This window comes from Marmota flaviventris, chromosome 2 (assembly GCF_047511675.1).
Source record: "Marmota flaviventris isolate mMarFla1 chromosome 2, mMarFla1.hap1, whole genome shotgun sequence".
Classification (NCBI taxonomy): domain Eukaryota; kingdom Metazoa; phylum Chordata; class Mammalia; order Rodentia; family Sciuridae; genus Marmota; species Marmota flaviventris.
Genome location: NC_092499.1, coordinates 97,603,326 through 97,618,458, shown reverse-complemented (window position 1 = coordinate 97,618,458; position 15,133 = coordinate 97,603,326). Strand labels below are relative to the sequence as shown.

Genomic DNA, 15,133 nt, shown 5'->3' with positions numbered 1-15,133 from the left:
ATATCATTTTGGAAGCACCCATTGTACTAGTTTGGTAAATAAAAATATAGAGATAAAATTCAAAGATATTTAATAGAGATAACTGGCAGATAATCATTAAAGCAACCTTTGGCTCCTTGAAAAAACCTTACAAGATCTTTAGACAAAGGTTACTCAACTTCACTTTATACAGATGATCAAACAGTACAAACCAGGGTGCCGCACGCACGACAGGCATTTCTCTGGGTAGAATTATTCATCTCCCTTTCCGGTACTACTGTTACATCAATCTGGAAGTCATATTTTATTTTTCTCTTTCCTTTATGTCAAAAAGATATAACTACTACTTTCAATGAATTTTGCCCAAGTATAATTCATCTTAATTAAGCAAATATTTATTAAGTACCTACTGTGTTCTAAGGGAGAATGTGAAAACCTGAAGCATGCTCTATTTGGCTACATTCAGGGGAGTATGATGAAGCAGAGTAGGACACAGATGGGAAAAGGGTGGATTTTCATGAACTTTTCATAGGCCATGTTAAGGAGTCTGAATTTGACCTAGGACAGATGAGAGATATTGAAAGATTCTAAGTATCAGTGTCAAGATGATGCTGGCTGGAACATACAAAAGAGTTTGGAAGGAAGCCAGAATGAAATGAGTAAAATCAGTTCAGTTAATGTGAAAATCCAGGCAAGAGTGAAGATGGCAGAGAGAAATTCATGGCTCTAGTGGGATTAACTGGTGGCAGGGGTGGGGAGGAGCTATGAGTAATGATGTCCATATTTCTAGTTTAGAAGACAAATGGATAGTGAAATTGATTACTGAGGCTACAGATATAAGAAAGACAGTAAATTATTGGTGGAAAGTAAGTCTGTCCAGTTTGAGTTTGATGTGTTTGGACACATCCAAGAGAAGTTCAGTTGGTAGTTGAAGAAAGTGCCGAATGTGGTTTTGGGTAGAAGATATCTGTCTGAGAACAGTCAGTCTATAGATGGAAACTGGAACCACAGATATGAAGTTAATTGCACAGAAAGAGTATAAAGAATGGGAGGAGAAATATACTCTGTAAATCTCTGATGAATAGAGATCTGTCGATTATTTAAAGGGCAAGCAATAGAAGATTTATAACTTAAAAACTGTGACCTTTGTCCAGGCTCTGGCCATATGTTATTTTGTCCTTTTAAAATTATTATGTTCTTTTTAATTTGTTTTGAAAAGCTAACTTCTGAAATGACGAAGATTTTATTGAGTTTCAACAGAAATGACCAGTAGTCTAGGATAAAAAGAGGTTGAAAACTTGCTGAGCTCCAAAAGAAATGTTTAGTTAGTAAACTTAAACAGGATTTCATGAAACTGGATTTATACAAACTCAAATTTAAAGGGTGGATGCTGGATTAACAGACACTGTGGTGCACACCTGTAATCCCAGCGACTTAGGAGGCTGAGGCAGGATAATCTCGAGTTCAAAGCCAGCCTCAGCAAAAGCGAGGCACTAAGCAACTTAGTGAGACCCTGTCTCTAAATAAAATACAAAAAAATATGACTGGGGATGTGACTCAGTGGTTGAATGTCCCTGAGTTCAATGCCTGGTACCCCCCACCCCCCAAAAGAAAAGGTAAAATGTATAGAAAATATTGAATCAGAAAATTGTACAGATGGAAAGGACCCTTGAAATTATAGTGTTTAAATATCTCCTTTTTACATGTAGAAACTGAGGTAAGGAGGTGGTAAGGGACTTTCACAAATTACAATCAGTTTGTGATTACACTAAAGTAGTTGTTCTCAATGTTTAGGGGAACCTTAGGGAAATTTTTGATTTTTTTTCAATGGATGCACAAGGCCAAAAGTATTTTCATTATATAAACACATTATTTGCCTTTTTCATTCTTTTTCTCATGAGTATACTGTAGAGTTCATAGTAGCCATGATATATGATATCACAACAGAATACATGCCTAAGCAGATAGGAGAATCCAATTGTCTGTTATTAAGCCTGACATTAAAGGGATCTGAATTATGTATAACAGTGCCACTCTCCAACCTCTTTTTGGGGGTTTTTAAAAAAATACAGTCATAGAAAGTTATGTTAGTACATATTAGTTTTATTATTACTATTAATTATTGCTATAGTGATATTAGAATTAGTGTTATAAGACTATTAACATTTGGAGTCTTCAGTAAGTATTAAGTGTGTAAAATTGAGATTAAAAAAAATTGAGAATTGATGTCCTAGGCTGGACTATAAAAAGTAATCATCAAGAAATAATAATAGCAAATGAAAGATATACATACTTTGCTTCTATATATATGTCTCCGATGATGCAAGGGAGTAAATGTGGGGGAAATTATAAAATTGGATTATTGTAGAAGAAAAGTAGAGAAAGTTCTTCCTAGAATGCAGTTATATTCTCAGTTGAGCAATTAGATATGCTGCATATACATTTTCTGTCTTTTCTCCCAGTGTAGGTATATTAGTCAGCTTTTCATTGCTATGACTGAAATACCCAACATAAACAAAGGAGGAGGGCTTTATTTTGACTCAGTCCATGTTAGGCTAGCTCCATTGCTTTGGGCCTGAGGAGTGGCAGAACAACTGGTGGAAGGGTGTGGCAGAGCAGAGCTGTTCAACTCGTGGCATGGCAGCTGGGAAGCAATTGGGAGGGCATTAAAGACCCTTCCAGGGTATGCCCCTAGTGACCAAGTTTCTGCAACCAGGCCCCACAGCCTGCAGTTTCTACTGCCTTCCATTTAGTTATCAATGGATTAATCCACAGGTGAGGTCAGAGACCTCATTAGCCAATCACTTCCCAGAAGCTCCACCTCTGAACATTGCTACATTGGAGACCAAACCTTCAGAATATGAGTCTTTGAGGAACATTCCAGATCCAAACCATAACAGTAGGTAATCAGAGCTGAATACAAGAAAAACTGCATGAGTTGAGGCAACTAAGAAAGCTGACCAAGGGTCTTAGGACAAAAGACAAGACTTAGACAAGATCCACTACTAAGTTTTCAGGGTGCATTAGATCTGTTTAAGCCAGGAGGAAACTAGACTAGATTAAGTGTTGAATAAAGAGTTAAAAGTTAGAGGGGAAAGTAGTTTATTGTACTTTGGTAGTGAAATTCTTTTGAATAAAACTCTAAATTTTGTATCCAAATTACATTAACAGTAATAGATATTTATATTTATCCGTTTTGAGGCATTCTAGTTTTAGAGAAAAGGTAGAATTAAGTGGGACATCTACAATGATCTTTGATTCAAATGAGGAAGACTGTGAAGGTCAGAGTGATCCGACCATGCATTTGGGACCCAGGTGTTTGTCTTAAACTGTAGGCAATTCCTGGGAAGAAATACATGATCATGACACTCATTCATTTACTCATTCAGTAAATAATTATTAAGTGCCTACTCTGTGTCAAGCTGTGAAACCAGGCCTACAAACTTGGGGCAAATGTTCTGTGGTTTGAAAGAAACATTTGTCTGACAAAATACAGAGGTGGAATTGAAGATGTAAGGAGCCCGGTAAAGGCTATCATACCAACTCGGGGAGGTCAAAACCACAGCCCTATGAATTACAGAATTCCAATGGGAAGAGGAGAGAAATTTTATTTTTTTAAAAAAAGCCTTTTGTGAGGTATGCTTGCAGCCATGATTGACCCAAGAATGAACCCCCAAGAACGAATGGGCTCTTCTAGGGAGCAAAGGGGGTAAGGAATTAAGTCAGTGAGGGCCAAGAACTAATGCATAAATGATGTCTTGATGGCTAGAATTCCATATGGAGACGATTTGGCATAATAATAATGCTGATTGGAACACTAGGTCTTGAATTTCACACCAGGAGCTTTCAAACAAAGCTCTCAATTCTGCTCAATACGAAGACTTAATTTAAATGTTTCCACCCTTTAGTAACAGTAGGCAAGGAAAATTTAAAAAGTCCTCTGCATCAGAATAAAAACACTTGTTTCTGAATCTGGGAAATCAAAGGATTACAGTTGAAGGAATGTTTCTAAGTTAATAAAACAGGATAAAGCCAAGTGACTTAGGTAGTGACTTTCTCACTGAAGGCACTGAATGTTTTACTACTGGCTACAACATTATGCCCATTTCCAAACTGCCCAGCTGGAACCCTACGACAGTCTAGTTTTGACAGATTTCGTTGATTATAATCTGTTTTTCCAAACTGTTTTTCTTTTCAGTTCGAAACCCAGCGGGACAGATAAAGCTTTATTCCAAGGGAGCGGATACTATTCTCTTCGAAAAACTTCATCCTTCCAATGAGGGCCTTCTGTCTTTGACGTCAGACCATCTCAGTGTAAGTGACTGCCCATTAACGTTAGCACAACGGTCCCTTTGCCATCTCCATCTCCTATGGTTAGGTTTTGTTTAAAAAATATCAGCTAAACGATCTGACTTCTGAAATAGAAAGCATCTGGAGAGCAGTTGCACAGGAAACTGTGCCAGCGAATGTCTGGAAACTGGCACATGGACCCGCTCCCTGCCCTGCTGGGAGTCTGGTCAGCTTCACTGCAGGTGGATTGACACCGCAGCAGAGAAGGGGCCACACAGTGTGGGCACCTGGTCTCCCTCCAGGGTGAGGCTCAGGGGTGCTTCAGGACCACCTAGGGAAGCTGCTTTAACTGCTGCAGTGTTGTGCTTCCTGCTCTGGAGACTGCACTAGTTCTGGAACTGAAAAGTTGCTTTTCCTTGAGTTCTGCTGTGTCTGTACCAATGGAATCTCTAGTTCAGGGTTCTGTTCAGATGGTGAGGAAAAAATAGCCCCAGGAACCAATTTTCTGCTGAAAGTTAAATAAAGGTATAAATATGATGAGTCCCTTGTGTTCTATAGGACACTGAACTCAGAATGTCTAGACCAGCATAATTGCATAACTTATTTCCAGAAGTTTTCTAAGGGGAGCAGAGATGACCTTTGCACACATGCTTTCCTCTCCCTTCCCCCCTACCCCCTCTCTCTTTCCTCCTGAAGGAGTAATGGCCTATGAATTAATATGAACATTATGTGGTTTACACCTGAGATCAGAGTGTCTCTTTAATATTTGTTTGAGGTTCTATTTAACTCCATGTGAACTTTAATGAGGGAAAGTGGTCAAAACTCTCATTTTTTCCCTTTAAAAAATTATTGAAATTTCATGTTCTTTGTCCCTATATTTAATATAAACATTCCTTGAATCTTTAAAAAAACAAACAAATAAAATATAAAAACCCTGCCTGACTTGAAGTTCAAAAAAATGATGGTTTAGTAATATTGGGTACAAACACAACTATTGTTTTTGTCTTTCCAATAGAGCATTCTTGATTTTCTTTTAATCTCTTCCAGAAGGCTGGCATGGTCTTTTAAAGTTATTATTATTGTTTTTTTCAGGAAAACAACATTGGAATCATAGCTATCTGATTTTTGCCATTACTCAAGATACCAAGGCCCTGGATTTTCATATGTTCTCCTTTCACACTGAAGTATAGGAAGCCTAATTTGTTTTTTTAACATTCGTATGCAAAATTGAAAAAAAATTAGGCAAGATCAATTTGACTTGCTCTTTGCTTCATTCACTTTATTCATTCTGCCTTCTATATTCTGAGGTTTTAAATTTGTATTTAATTATTGATTTTGAATTGTTTAAGGATCGGAAAAGACCTTGTTCAAATGCTCATTTAGGATTAAACTTGTGTTTCATGCACTAATTAAATAACTTAAATCATCTGTCTCTTTTGTAATGCCATCTTAGGATTGATTCACTGTTGTACTGAACATAGAGTAAGGCACTGGTAATGCCCAGTGGGGTTGCAAGTTAAAGGCAAAGAAGTGTTTGTGCGAATTAAGAAGACAAAAGATCGTTATAAGGCAGTAACTAGATTTTCAGATCAGAAGGAGACCCAGTGGTGGTCTTGGATGGCAGGGCTTGTAAAATGTGATTGCAATGTCCCAAGTGCTATGTGATGAATTTGGATAATTTTTCTCATGGTTTCTCTGGGCTAAATCACATTGGCACAGTATGTACTTTCTATTTACCTTAATAGGGTGTGTCATGATTTAACTTGTGCCTGATCATAAACCTCTATCTGTACTACAGGCCAAAACACAATAGAGAAGACATGCTCTGTGGCAATGCCCAAAGGAGCAGAAATGGCTGTAAAGATGCTTGGCTTGCAATGTAGAGGCCCATAAAATGTCCATTGGAGGCAGAGGCGAAGTGGGAGGTTTTTAGCATTTCCCCAATAGTGTTTCTAGCTATTGTGGCTGTTTGAGACACTTAATAACTAACAGTCTCCTATTTTCCCCTTCTATTGGAAGGATAAAGTACCAGAGGTATTATCTGAGATTCAATTTATTGAGATGTTATAGGAAAAGTATGGCTTCCCAATCAATTTGATTAATTATTAAGTACTAACTCCATTGAACATAGTTTATTAAAAATAATTTTCAAACTAACCTGATGGTGTCTTTAAAATTTCAAACTTTTGTTATTATTACCATGAAATTTTAATATAGCAAAAATTAGAAAATTTCAGAGAAGGGCCTAGAATGAAAAGTCCACCCCCATTTTTAATCCTATGCCCCAGAAGCAGTTGTATTATCATTTTTTCCTTTCTCTTTCCTTTCTTTCCCTCTAAAGGTTATTATTACAACTTGAAGTAATATGTTTAAGCTTTTTTTTTTACCAGAATATCTGAAATCTATTTATTCATTTATTATTTACTTTTAGCTTTTCATTATGAGAATTTTCAAACACATGCAAAAGTGGGACTCAATTAATTTTAAGCATAGATATATTACTAAGGGAAGCAGTTGAGACTTTGGTGAGGTGTCCTGATGCATTTCTTCTAAAGAACCTCCTGCCTTTGATTTGAGGGCTGTGCTTTCTCTTCACTGGAAGCCAAGGGCCTTGAAACAGTCTTGGTCTCTCTCATGGCCAGCAATACTTCCTTCAGGCAAGGAAAGGCTGCAAACCAATATATGTTGCTCCAAATGAATGTCTCAAGTCATAGGCATCATTGATCACCTCTCAACTAGAACACTTCACCGGGCGTTTCATCTGTCTTTACGGGAAAGCATGGCTCCCCTGAAGGTTTTAACTTCATAGAAATAAAATACACAATATAAACATTATCTCTCATTTCTGAGTGGGTAAAAAGTTAGAGTTAGAATGGCCAAGTAGTGCTCTTGGGACAAAATGAATTGGAGTATAAAACTTCCTAACCATTATTGTGGCTGTTGTGATTGGCATGCTTATTGTTTTCTACTGTTCCTACGTCTGTCTCCTCTGGCAGGAGTTTGCAGGGGAAGGCCTTCGAACCTTGGCCATCGCTTACAGAGAGCTGGATGACAAGTACTTTCAAGAGTGGCATAAGATGCTTGAAGATGCAAATGCTGCTATGGATAAGAGGGACGAACGGATATCTGGGCTGTATGAAGAAATTGAAAGTGATTTGATGGTACAAGTTTAGAAGCCCGAGGGTTTGTGTTTACAGAAAGGATAGCATGTGTTTGGAGATCTACCATAGGAATTAGCCATTGGCTAAACTATCTTGCACACAGCAGATGTTATTCTTTCAAACACTGACTTCTGCTTTATATGTTGGCTTTGAGTTTGCCATGTATGGCCCTAGTGAGCCTAAAGATTTATTTCTCTTAGCAGTAGCTTATATAACTGGAAGTTCCCCAAGAGTGGAAGATAATACACTCCCTATTATTTGTCAACCTCTCATGTGTCCTTGATGTTATTTCTTGCCCTCTCTCCCTGCTTTGTGATCCACTTTAAGAAGAGAAACTTGCTATTAAGTGAGACTATGGCTCTAAACTGTTATAGGCTCAGGAGTTTCTGATGATACCTGTGCTATTCAGAGTATGGTATATTCTAGAAACCACTCTTTCCTGAGGCCCAGTGGTCAAGTAGCATGGTCAATTGTGAGTGCTAGGGAGCATGTCCTGTGCATCTTTGAATGGAAATTGCACAGGAAATTTCACTTTTTATTATGGCATCTGTGGTTTGTTAATGTGGGAGAATGACTCTCTTTTTTCTGGTCAGTTTCTTGACTATGAGGTGAGGACTTTACTTTGGACTTCTCCATTAGTGAAAGTGGGGAGTCATCTAGAGAAAGAAGTCATTAGAGGCCCAAATGGCTTCATATTGCACACCAACATGTTATCTGAGCATTTCAGCCCCCTCATATGAACATTAACTCCTGGGATCTCTGCCATTAAGTTGGCTTGATTTGGGAACTTCTTATTGGGGTCCTTCCCAATCCACTTCTGCATCTGCATCTGCAATGTGGATATAGATATATTGATACTGATATTATGACATCAATATATCATAATTTCTGTCTTCAACTCATGTTCCTTGTCCTTCATACACTGTGTTGGAAGGCCATAGATGTTATGGTTATTGTATTAACCTAAATTATTCTCTATCCTTCACTGAAGCTATTAGGTGCTACTGCTATAGAAGATAAATTACAAGAAGGTGTTATTGAAACTGTTACAAGTTTATCACTGGCCAATATTAAGATCTGGGTTCTCACAGGAGACAAACAAGGTAATTTGAAAGTGGATGATGATGATGTTTGGAAAGGGGGTATTAAATTCTATGATAAATTTTTAGTTAAGCAGAATCCTTAATTATTAGATATTTGGCCAGTCCTCCACATAGGAAAAAGTTGAAATACAAAAAAGAGAGCTAATATATTTCAAGAATTACTATTTTAAAACAACAACAACAACAACAAAACTAACGCAATATCTTTCATAGTATATCATGGGGTCAGTAGAGTTTCACACCAATTGCCTCTTATACCTATAGGAAACAATAGTACTAAAAATTTTTAACAACTGATTCTTATGAGTGGTGTCCCAGGTGGGACAGATATTGGCCTAGTACTGCAGCAGGACTTTGGAGTTTTTTCATGGTAGGGAGGCTCAGGGGATCTTATGGAAACAGAGTGGTGGCAGGCTTTGGGGAAGCACAGGTGAACAGCTGTTTATCAACTGTTTATGGAGATATTTTAGCCTTTTAACAAACACTACAGCTATACCAGTGCAACCTGTTGAATTCCAGGGCTGCCCGTGCAATGGCACAGTGAGTATCAACTCACTTTTAGGAATGACAAAATGCTAGGTTATTATGTTCAGAATATTGCTTTCCTAAGAAAGAAAAAGGGTCAATACAGTTTGGATCTTTTGCTAACAGTAATATTTTAAAATGACCTTATGCTTGGCCATCAGTAATCTGAAAGTATTCAGTTAACTGGCACACATGTATTTAAAGATTCTATATACTGGTTAGGTTATTTTTATAGCACTGGGGAATTTATAGATGTGGTGAATCAATTCTCCATATTTTTTATCCAAATTGTTGATTGCAAGGAATACATAGTACAGAGTCAAGCCCTCTGGTGTATTCCTAGATAGAGACTCCTAACAGTGTGATGTTGATCTGTGGACACACTTATTTGAGTATTACAAATAGCCATGAATTTTGATTTCTGTGATATATGCAAAGTATATGTTGAGATTTTATGGATGGTTTTCTTTGATTTAGGACAAATGAATGATTCTATAGCATTAGGTAGCATCTAATGATTCTATGGAGTTAGAATCAAATGACTCTATTGGAGATGGTAGGAGTTATGTAACTACCCCAGACTCTATTCCTATAAAATTAGAGGAAAGATTGAACAATATCATGGGATTCTCCAGTTCTCTAGTAAGGCAGTTCTTGTTGTTTTAGTCAGTTTTTCATTGCTATGACCAAAATACCTGGCAGGAACAACTCAGAGGAGGAAAAATCTATTTGGGGCTCACAGTCTCAGTCCACAGATGACTGACACTATTGTTCTAGGCCAGAAGTGAGGCAGCACATCGTGGGGGGAGGGACCTAGCCTGCAGAAAGCTACTCAGCTCCTGGTGGGGTCAGGAAGCAGGGAGAGGAGTGTGGAAGGAGGCACAGGGAAGATGAAGCCTTCCAGGACAAGCCTCCAGTGATCTCCCTCCTCCCGCGGTGCCCCACCTGCCTATGGTTACCACCCAGTCATTCAAACTAGGATGGACTGATTAAGTTACAGCTCTCACAATCCAATCACTTTACCTTTGAACATTGCTTACATTAACACAAGAGCTTTTGGGGGGACACTTCATATTCAAACAATAACAGTGGTATGGTAAGATAGTTAAATTCCAAATTTATATCATTTATTGGAAAAATGGCATTGTTGTGTACAGGAGAAGTATAAAAAAATTTTTAAGAATGATTTTTGTTTTTCAACTGAACATTTTGTGAGTTTTCTCTTCACTTTGCCTATAATTTCACAATTAAATATTAGCAATATTTACTATTTGGCTCTTTAAAGACAGTGTTTGGGACTTATGGCCAAAAGTTTTATTTTTGCATGTATTATTCTATCACAAGATCTTAGAATGTCTTCATGAGTGCTGGTTTGAGAATCTAAAGTTATTATTAAAAACTAAATGATACAAATTACATGTATGAAGACTCGAATTGGGTGTCAACATACTTTATATACAAACAGAGATACAAAAATTGTGGTATATATGTGTATTAAGAATTGTAATGCAAAAAAAACCAACAAAGTACATGTATAAAGGCAAAAAAAAAAAAATAAAAAGAATAGCGTTACCTTAGATTAGGTAGAGGGAAGTGAAAGGAGGGGAAGGCGGAGGATGTGGGATAAGAAAGATAGTAGAATGAAATAGACATCATTACTTTATGTATATATATGACTGTATGACCAATATGATCCTACAATATGTATACTCAGAAAAATGAGAAATTATATCCCATCTGTGTATGATATATCAAAGTATGTAAGTGCATTCTACTGTCATGTATAACTAATTTAAACAAATAAAAAATTAATTTAAAAAACTAAATGAAAAGCTGAGGATTCATAGATACTGCTACTTTTTCATGAGTTTAGTGAGTGGTAAATTTGATCATGGAAAGCAGGTCTTTGGATTTTCCTCTGGGTCATTTGTATTTTATTGTTCATTGTGTGCTAACATTAAAAGGGTGTATAGGCCATGAGAAAATGCAGCTACAACCTCTAAACTTTTGTATAAAAAATACTTCTGTTCTTAATTCTAACTGAGATAGCTATCTTTTATATAGAAACTGCCATCAACATTGGTTATGCCTGCAACATGCTGACTGATGACATGAATGACGTGTTTGTGATATCAGGAAACACTGCAGTTGAAGTGAGAGAAGAACTCAGGTAGGCCGGGAAGGAAGGAGGGAAAATGGAAGGGTAGGAAGGAGAAGGGAAAAGCAAGATCACACAGTTGAGAAAGTGGAAAGATTCCTATGTCTCGAACTTCATATAAAGCTCTTTCTACATATTTCCTAACTCGTATTCATTTTGGTGACAAACTAAGGTAAGTTTGACTCAGCAGTGAATCATTGTCTTCAGGCCTCCAACATTTCCCAGGTGTTTTTAGAAAAGAATTTCAAGTCATTTACATTAAGTTGTCCTTTAAAATTGTTCAATGGTGAATGTCTGATAGCTCTTAAGTGATGATGAGTGATCAGAATCCCCAAGGACACTTGTTAAAAATATCAGTTCCCTGTCTTCCTTCAGATCTTCCTTTAGAAGACTCTATGGGGATTGGAGTATGAGAATTTGTATTTAATAAACACCTAGGCAAAGTTTATGATCAGATAAATTTGGGAAACACAGTTGTAGTATATGGCATGTGAAGTTGGAATAGAATCTTTCAGCATTAAAGAAAATAGATATTTTGACATACTTACTATTAATTCCAGACTTACACTGCTAATGAGAAATAGAACACTGACATTTGTGTGATTGTTACGGAGTAGCAGATAATATCTAAGTGCTGACATTGGAGTTAGCAAAATAAACATTGAATTTTGAAAAATAATATTTCTTAATATCAGTTTATTTATTTATTTATTTTCTGTTATTTCTTTTGGAGACCATTTTAAAAAGTGACATAATCATTTCCCTAGAAATTTTAAAAATGCTGTCTTATAACAATTTTCTTTTCTTGCTGCTGCTTATAGTAGCTTCTTTAAGCTCAACTGGATGAAAAAAATAAAGGTCTTAGATGTCAGCACCGGCATCACCAATAGATATTTGTAGATCAAATTTCCCATTGTGTCTTGTCTTGCCTCAAGAAGAAAACTAGTGCTGGTTAGAACCTATGAGATGAGACTGAATATTTTTTTGCCAAATAAAAAATGGGAAATATATTGGCTGGACTAGAGTTGGAAACTCAGCTTCTTGCTCATGGCTGGCTGGGAGTCTTTTGATATGTTATTTAACTTCTCCCTGCTTGTTCCCTCCTTTCTAAACTGGGGATACAAATATCTTCCCCATGGGCTTTTTGGGTTGGGGGATTAAATGAGGTAAGAAATTAAAGCTTTATGTAGGTTCATTGAGCTTCTTCGTTCCTTCTTGCCTTCCTTCCCGAATCCCTTGACTTTAGGCATTGATTCCAATCCTTTCACCAACGAGGGCTACTTTTATTATTATTCGCCACAAAAGGACAGTGAGCCTAGGACTCTGGGGAAGTGAAAAGTGGCCTAGAATGTTGCTGAGGGGAGCTGAGTAGAAAGAAACAACTTTCCCACCATCCTTGTCTCATCCTAGGAGAGAGGCTTTGAAGTTTTTCTTTGGTGGGTAGAATGGAGAGGGCTGGGATTTTGACTGAGTACAAGGAGGCTTGGTTATTTTTAGCTTCTCTGACTTTGACAGCTCAGAATACACTCGGGCATGCAAGAACAGAAACTCATCAAATTTGCTAAAACTGGTTTTGAACCCCTTTTCTGCCCGATGACATAACAATTAAGCTATGCACTTTCAGTTAAATTTAGTTCTCGTCTGGGATGCACAATTGCCTCACCTGTCACTGCTCATCAATGTCTACCCTGCTGGCATCTAGCTGTTCCTATTCTGTCTCAGTCTTGTCTCTGGGCTCCGGGTTGCTGGCTTTCCCTCCTGGTTGACTTCCAGACCTCCTGGTGAAACATGGTAATTGTGGCCTCTTATCCTCACCTCCCTGTGTCTTAGAGGACTTGTGCTCTCACATGGTCATTTCAGTTCCTGAAAACCCTTTCTGCTACTATCCTCTATGCCATTGCACCTCTGTGGGAAGTATTTAACTACTGTATACACTGAATCCCCAGAATTTATCTGAGTATTCCATTACCCACACAGGTCCTCTATCCACCATCAACCCCACATGTGTGTCAGGACCCAGGTTTCTTTTAGCAACTCACCAGTACGTAAGCTGCTCTTTCTATTGTTCTTTGTATGGCAATATTTTATGCCCTAATTTCTTTCAGAATTAGTGTTTTGAGACTTGAAGAAACTTTTATTTCCTCTCAAAAAGCTCAATCAGTAAAATTCTGGATGGCTGGCATTCAGAATGATGGCTCTGCTATGAGTTTCGAGAATCTATTTTTGTGCTCCAAAAGCAAGAATTGGATTCCTCTCTCTCTGTATTTGGCTTTGTCAGGTCCTTCTGAGGCCAGGGACATTTCTGAGTAGATAGAAAGGGTCACCTGAAATCTTGGTGGTAGCTGTAGAAGGAGCAGTTGAGGTGGTATCTCAAGAGTTTGTTTGGCTTCATTTGATTGAATAGAGAGATGACATCACTATCATTGGGTGGAAGAAATGTACATTATTTATGTGCTGTTGTTGGAACTGCAAATTGGTAGAAACTATTTAGAGGGCATATTAGCAATGTATTCCAAATTATGTATATGCCTACTTTTGACCCAGTGATTCCTACTTCTAGGAAGTTCTCTTAAGAAAAATAGTGGAAAATGTATTAATAAGTATATAAGGAAATATTTACTGCTGTATCAGTTATAATAATAGAAAATATAAGTAGGTCAAATACCCAGTCATGAAATGTTTTGTCAAATACTGTGATATAAATATGCAATGGAATACTATGCAATCCATAAAAATGATTATGTATTTACTAACTTTGGAAGATACCAACCATATATTTAAGCAAAAATGAGATTACAAAACTTCATGCATAGTGTAATATCTTTTTTGCAAAAAATTTATGTGCATACATATATTTGTTCTTTATATATATGTACATATAAAACACATCTGTCCATGTGCATTATGGTTTAGATACGTGGTATCCCCCAAAGGCTTATGTGTGAGACAATGAAAGAAAGTTTAGAGATGATATGATTGGGCTATAAGGACCTTAACCTACTTTTACCCAAGCCCACAGTTTTAGGGATGAAAAATTGAAATCATAAATTTGCATGATTCCATTTTCTTGTGTTATGCTTTTGAGTTCAGTGAAAGTTCATGGAAAGAAAGTGTATCAAAAGAACAAAATCTGAGTGATAGTAGCTATTGGAAGGAAATGACCTAAATGGTTATATTTAAACCTGTCAAATATGTTTAGATTATTTCATAAACATGGATATGTGATTTTCATGCATATCATGCACACGGCTTGTTTCAAATTTAGTGTCTTGAAACCATATTAGACACTTGAAGTCCTGGCTTAATTTTGCTTCTGTAGCTGCTTTAGTATTAAGGGCATGCCCAGAAATCTAGAATTAAACCCTGCTATGGTTTCTCAGAAGATTACTGCATTGATTATATTTCACCAATGCATGTCTTTGGCCCAAAGGAAAACAGGCTGAGAATGTAATTTTGTTTGGTCTGACAGAAGAACTCATTCCATATTTCATTTTTGTAGCACTGATCACTTGTTTTATCTTTTAAAAATTTATGTCCTCTTAACTAATTAAACCATGCAGTGACTTCACAGCTTTTGAGAGGTATCCCAGTGATAAACCTGGAAATCGACGTTTCCTCTATAGTCAACAAAAGTACATTGGTGGTTTTTTTTTGAACACCTACTTAGTGGGAAGTTATTGGTTTGGATGTTCAGGATTATCAAGTGCAAATGGCTCCAGGTGTGGCAGGTAACATTAGTACTATCTAGGTTATTTGTAAGACATTAAGATTGTGGTGAAGCTTTAGGTGAAGGGGAACAACATACTGCTCATAGAGTCCTACCGGTTTCTTCAACGCCATACAGGCCATAGAAATGCATCTTGGTCCCAATTTTCAATTTCTAGTTGCCCAGACAAAGTGTTTTAATAAGTTAAGGT

At 37.1% G+C, this 15,133-nt stretch overlaps 1 protein-coding gene across 1 annotated transcript in view; it reads left to right on the top strand.

The window, feature by feature from the left end:
• Atp8b4 (ATPase phospholipid transporting 8B4 (putative)) overlaps positions 1 to 15,133 on the top strand; it is a 238,584-nt gene that overhangs the window by 179,341 nt on the left and 44,110 nt on the right. The window contains exons 17-20 of the mRNA XM_027926068.2: positions 4,178 to 4,293; positions 7,266 to 7,430; positions 8,422 to 8,533; positions 11,123 to 11,228. Coding sequence (XP_027781869.2) covers positions 4,178 to 4,293; positions 7,266 to 7,430; positions 8,422 to 8,533; positions 11,123 to 11,228 — 499 coding nt within the window. The remainder of the gene's footprint in view (positions 1 to 4,177; positions 4,294 to 7,265; positions 7,431 to 8,421; positions 8,534 to 11,122; positions 11,229 to 15,133) is intronic.